General features: G+C 35.0%; 1 protein-coding gene across 1 annotated transcript; it reads left to right on the plus strand.

Moving 5' to 3' along the window:
• Positions 1-323: 323 nt before the first annotated feature.
• Positions 324-5,689, plus strand: LOC144440415 (uncharacterized). Its single transcript, XM_078129786.1, has 5 exons — positions 324-1,581; positions 2,428-2,565; positions 2,886-3,257; positions 3,508-3,639; positions 5,601-5,689. Exons 1-5 carry the CDS (start codon positions 324-326, stop codon positions 5,687-5,689), a joined length of 1,989 nt encoding a protein of 662 aa, XP_077985912.1.
• Positions 5,690-6,028: the final 339 nt, after the last annotated feature.

Consider the following 6,028-nt stretch of genomic DNA (forward strand, 5'->3'; position numbering starts at 1 on the left):
ATCATATCGTGATGTTTCGAGTTAATCGTCATCAAGAATGATTGAGCTAGGCATAGGTATATGAAAAGATAGACTGTCTCTCAATTAACTAAAACAAACTTCTTGAAAGTTAGTCTTTGTCAACTCTCTTTCATCACTAGAAATGTCACTTTAGTCATTGCGGAATGGTACCGTTGTAGTATGCCCTTGGAACGATGCTAACGTATGCTTATTACAAATTATTTTGTAGGACCTCTGTTGATACCCAGTTAACATCACTTTATTAGTATTTGGGGTATGTTTACAAACTTAGTAGATTTGTTTGTTTTGTTACAGAACTTAAAATGAAAAAATCGGTATTAATTCTCAATGAAAGGCTAGGACCTCCATTTGAAGGCGGTGTGCCTGCTGCTGCTTTTTTGCTTGCATCACTGTTGCAATCATTCGATGTTAACATTTATTGCACTGCATTCACAGTTAGCGAAGAGGGAGAGAGAAAAGCTGAGCAATTTGATGTCAAACTTTTGTTTCCAAAAGGCCGGGGACGCTTTGAGCATCGTGAGGGAGTTACCAGTGACGCATTTATTTTGCACGATTATTATTTCCCTAAGTTAAAGAGTTTGCAAAATGTAAAATTGATATTTGGGTTTGGAATGGTATCTTCCGATGGTGCTATCAGAATTAAAAATGACATCTTTCCCCAGGCCTCTTTCTACCTAATCAATGTATGGTCACTTGATGTTATCAAATCCAATATAATTGGATGTCAAAATATTGAAAAGCAAGATCGCCAGAAATCACTCTTAAAACATGAAAGTAATCAAGCAGAGGGTATTTTCTCGGTAGGTCCAAAAACTTTTCACTGCTTTGATGTGAGGTATGGTGATGGCAATCGACTAAAACATTCTCAAATTATTCCCCTTATCGAGCAAGAGTTGTGGAATCCACCAACTCCCCGGGAACAGATATATGGCAAACGGGAAATTCAAATCATATCCGTTATGCAAGAATGCAACTTTGTTGAAGAGGTAGATCGCTTTGTAACACTCTGTAAATCAGTCAGTGCTGCAGCTAACGATCTTGCTGAAAATAATATTGGAGATCTAGCATGGAAAATCATGGGTGTGCCATCTGGTAGAGAGGATGATCTAATTTCATTACTAAATTCTCATCCAAAACTGAGCATCATGCCTGTCTCAAACATAACCTCTGAGGATCTATTAACAGAGCTTGGCTGCTCACGACTTGCACTCATTCCTCCATCCATTCTTTCACTGCAATTTACTTTAATTGCCATGGCAACTGAAACACCAGTCCTTTTCAATTGGGGGTCTGACAGTCATTGTCTCATAAAGGAGAAGGACAATATCGATACATTTCTGAATCAGGAGTACATGGCAACAGTTATGTCAGAAGAAGATACCCTGATTAAAGCAATCAAAGATATCCTGTGCAAACCTAGAGTCTACAGAGCTAAAGCACTGGAATTAAAACAGTCTCTTCCTGCACTTCTGCAAGATAATCCTCACAACAGGAAGTTCGTTGAGGATATAAAGAGACATCTGGACCAGACAAAGAAGTTTGAATACGAGTCAGTTACAGGTATTAATTTCTTAAATAGGAGCTTACATAGACTCCAACAAATAAATTGGCTAATCTAGCTGTCATTTTGTCAAGGTTCGTAACCATTTAAAGACTGCCTTGTTACATTTGACACATGAAATTTGTAATACTGGTATAAATTGGATTTTGGTTGATTAATATGTCCCTTAGTTATGAAACTGAACGTAATTTAATGCTGTAAACAGTAAAGTACTATGTCACCAAGGATATTAAAGTAAACACTCGACCCCCCCTTTATTAATAAAAATATAGTTTAACTACATTAAAAATTGTAATGGGAATCATGTGACCTATCTTGGTAATGAAGATATTTCTTATCTTCAACATCACAAATATCAACAGGCATAGGGAAATTAAACCCCTTTCCATCAAGTCAAAAGCCCCCTATTGTTTCTGAGTCGAACAATTCAAAGAAGACAGAAAATGCAACTACAAATATAATACCAAGGTTGAACTCCTGCCAAGGAATGCAACTATTTCTCGTATTACATTTATTTATATTTTGTATATCATCATTTACCTTTGACATTGTGTGAGTTGATAGTAAAAGGTGACCAACTTTAAGATTGACAAAATTGCTTTTTATCATCCAGATGACGGGAATCGACAAGCATTTGACAAATATTTTTTGCTGTCATTGGTAATAAACAGTCTTTTAAAATGCTATGAATCAAGTGTAAATTACAGGATGATACAGTTAAGGCAAAATGTTGTTTGTATTAACTTTGTTTATCATTGCTAGTGGCCTCTAAAATACTCTCAGTGGTAAGTCTCAGCTTGTAGTATCTTCGAGGTTAACTTTATTCTGTTCATATCTTTATTCAGCAGGTAGTGATGACCGTAACAAAACTAAGTCAACAGCACATAATACTAAATATGGAAGAGTCAATGAGACGAGGACTAAGCAGCGTCGTAAATATGGAAGAGTCAATGAGACGAGGACTAAGCATCGTCGTTTTTCACGTAAACAATGCAATCCCCCTTTTTTTAAAGAATCATATGAAAAAAGTGGAAGTGAAATATATTATGACTGCCATTACAACTGATTAAGATACGTTTAAATTATAACATTATACTTTATGTAAGTACACAATATATAAAGGGTGTCAGGCTCGAACGATTTAATTTTCAAGGTCAAATATAAATGACATATTAAAGAAGTAAGCGTTTTGTTTGTAGGATTATAACAGAAGTATCTAAACCATTATTTTTACAGATAGGGCACCAAACTATGGCTTTTAATCTGCATTGATAGCAATTTAAATGAATATCACTTATTACAGGTGAAATCGGTATCCGTTTAAATGTGACAAGTGGCATCCCAGACGAAGATGAAACAATGTACAACATCATAGAGAGTCTGTTTAAGAAAGACAGACATGAATTAAAGGAAGCTCTTGGCAAATTAGCTGAGATGCACCCCGATGTAATTCCTAAACGGGTAGACAACGAATGCAAGACTCTTGTTGTGGAATGCAAATCCATTGAGGCATTAGAATGCATAGAAGTAAAGTACAGAATTGGAATCCTGCACTCTACAATAGAGGAAATTGTTGTAAAACCAAGTGTGCTAAAAGAAATTGGTGCACAATCCCTAAAACTAACTACGACAACCGATTATGGAGAGCGTATGGTTTGCAGACAGGAATTGATGAGTAAGTAAAAAATCATACAGCACATGAATTTTCGTAATCACATTTGGTTATAATAAATAAATAAATAAATGACTAATGGCAATTTGATGATATATTTATTTTCGATTTGATAAAATAACTATTTTGCATTATTGGAAAAAATAAATTGTTAGATTGTCCAATATATGTGTTACTATGTATAATGATATGCTGTGTAGTAATTGTTGACTTTGAGTAAATTTTTGTATCATTTTATTTGCGTAACTGATAGGTGAACGTAAGATGACTGATGATAGTGGTAAACACGATGAAATACACTTAGGTGCTAACACTGCTTCACAAAGGATACAGATTGATAACTATGCTGGTAAACGGACTTCGACTGATAAGGGCAAAGAATCAGGTAAGCATTTCAATATCTAATGATGGTCATGATAAATATTGTGATTTTAATTTGTACAAGAGGGTAGCAAAATATCCCGGGAATATGTGGCAAGGTAAAGGCACGAACAGACTATACAGGGGATGGGGTTGAGGGGAGAATATTTCAGCCATTTTTTTCAACAGACTTTCCATGCACTCAAACTAATTCAAGCCCCTCCTCCCATCCACCCTAATGGACGCAAGGATTTTCAGAGTTATAGTTGTTCATAATTAGCTTGAGTTGAAAAATGAATAAATAAAAATGTTAGTATGAATAATTAATGATATATGAACAAAACTGATATAACTTCTTTTTTGTTTAGCAACTGTCATGATGTATTTATTTATTTATTTATTTATTCATCTATATATTTATTTATTCATGCATATATATATTTATTTGTTTGTGTGTTTGCTTATTTGTTATATGTGAAAGACAAGCAAATAAAGAAGTTATACATTATTATTTATTTATTTATTTATTTATTTGTCTTTCACATACCGAGAGAAGATTCCAGTGCAAAGGCACGGTTCTTCCAATGATCACTGCCGTGCATTATGTACAGACAAACAAATGAAACATACGACGCACAAGAAAAGAAAGTTTCAAATAAGGTGCAATAAAATGTAACAGTTAGGGACCGGTCAGTTTTTTTCGGCCTGGGGCCGGTGGATTGGGAGGGGGGGGGGGGGGTCATGATGGATTGTGTTGGAAGAAAAACAATCCTTTTTCTACAATGGCATATAGCCTTGTCTGAAATGTGGTACATGTAAATATTTGTTCTTCTCCCTGTTTGTTCCATGAATTCTTTAATATTACTTATTAGTTCAAGCATAACTATAAATATACATATACATGTATTACCTAGCTACCACACTTGTTACAGAACATGTCATGTAAATGCTTGGCTGTTTTTTCACAATTAGTGCTTCACTTACATTGCACTTGGGGCAAAATTGAACTTGAAGGTTTCGTAATGGTAATCTTCATAGATAGTTTATAAAAGAAGTTAATCAAATGTTCCCTACTCGTCACTGCGAACTTGTCAGAAGGGTTTAATACACTTTCTATTTTGGACACTACATGTTATTGACACTACAAATCACCACATCTCATCAGATTCCAGTTTCTATTATACACTAGGTACCATCTAAAGTTCTCTAATAGTCCGGTGGTTTTACTATACATGCAATATTAATGCCACTATACCAATGTTACGGGGCCATTTTTGTGACATGGGAAACTCATTTAAAACTTACATTTACGTTAGCTATTCAAAGCTTAGAAATATTACCTTAAAGGCTATAAATAACCTAAAAAACTGCAGATCTGCCAGGGGGAAAATCCCCAAGGACTCCCTCACCCCAGAGGTCACTCATGCATTCAACCAATCGGATGCACCAACAACCTTTTTACTGTCATAATGATATTAAACTTTTCTTAAATATTTTCACTCAATTCTAATTTGAGATGATAGTCTTTTAAAGATGTGAAATGTTTGCCGAGATAGTCTAAAATTGCCTTAAACTCCGAATCTCCCCTACCAATGATACTACCAGTAGATGTGCTGACCTTTACTACATGTATGTAATGATGCCATTTAGCTGTTTAAGAACATGTTTCAACTGTATGCAAGTTATAAAGAATAGTTTCTGATACTTGATGATACTTCTCATAGTTTACCCAGTAACTCTGGAGGCTTAACAGGTACAGGCCTCATTTAAGTGACTACATCCATCTTTGACTTTGGTCTCTATTTTCAAAGTCAATAATAATCAACACTTCTCCGGGTTTTCTTGATATCTTCGGAATGTTTTGCTTTATTCTGCCCCAACAGACGGAAACCTTAGGAAAGACTGGAGTGAATAATATATGCCCACGGTGTATGTTTTCTAAATAGTCGTTTTATAAATAACCGTATCTATTTCTATTAATTACAGAAAGTGATATAGCTGCTTTGGATAGGCCATGTCAGAAAGGTGGTCAAGATGATGTATCTTTAAATGATGAGTTGATTACCTTTCACTAGCTTTGTCTGTGCTTTCATTCATATTCACCTATGTGTCTCTGGTTGATTGCATATTTTAAACAAACCTGGCGCAAATGCTAAAAAAAAATTGGTGTGCATATTCATCATGTTCATATCATTTTGATTCCTGCCTTTGCCGATAATGGTCAAATCGTGGCTATAAATGTCATAGCAATTCCGTTTTGCTCGGTAACACTGGAAACATAACAAAGCACACATCATTCTCTAGGTCAAAAAAGGCAGACAGTTTCAAATTTTTTCTTCATACCTGCAGAATATTTCCTTTGAATTTGCTATGCCACATCGAGCAGATCCCATTTGAGATAATTAAGTAAATCA

Source organism: Glandiceps talaboti, chromosome 9, assembly GCF_964340395.1.
Source record: "Glandiceps talaboti chromosome 9, keGlaTala1.1, whole genome shotgun sequence".
Classification (NCBI taxonomy): domain Eukaryota; kingdom Metazoa; phylum Hemichordata; class Enteropneusta; family Spengelidae; genus Glandiceps; species Glandiceps talaboti.

Coding starts and splice junctions, on each gene's coding strand:
- LOC144440415 (XM_078129786.1), top strand. CDS start 324: ATGAAAAAATCGGTATTAATTCTCAATGAAAGGCTAGGACCTCCATTT. Junction 1,582..2,427: donor TGAATACGAGTCAGTTACAG/GTATTAATTTCT, acceptor ATCTTTATTCAG/CAGGTAGTGATGACCGTAAC. Junction 2,566..2,885: donor TAAGCATCGTCGTTTTTCAC/GTAAACAATGCA, acceptor CACTTATTACAG/GTGAAATCGGTATCCGTTTA.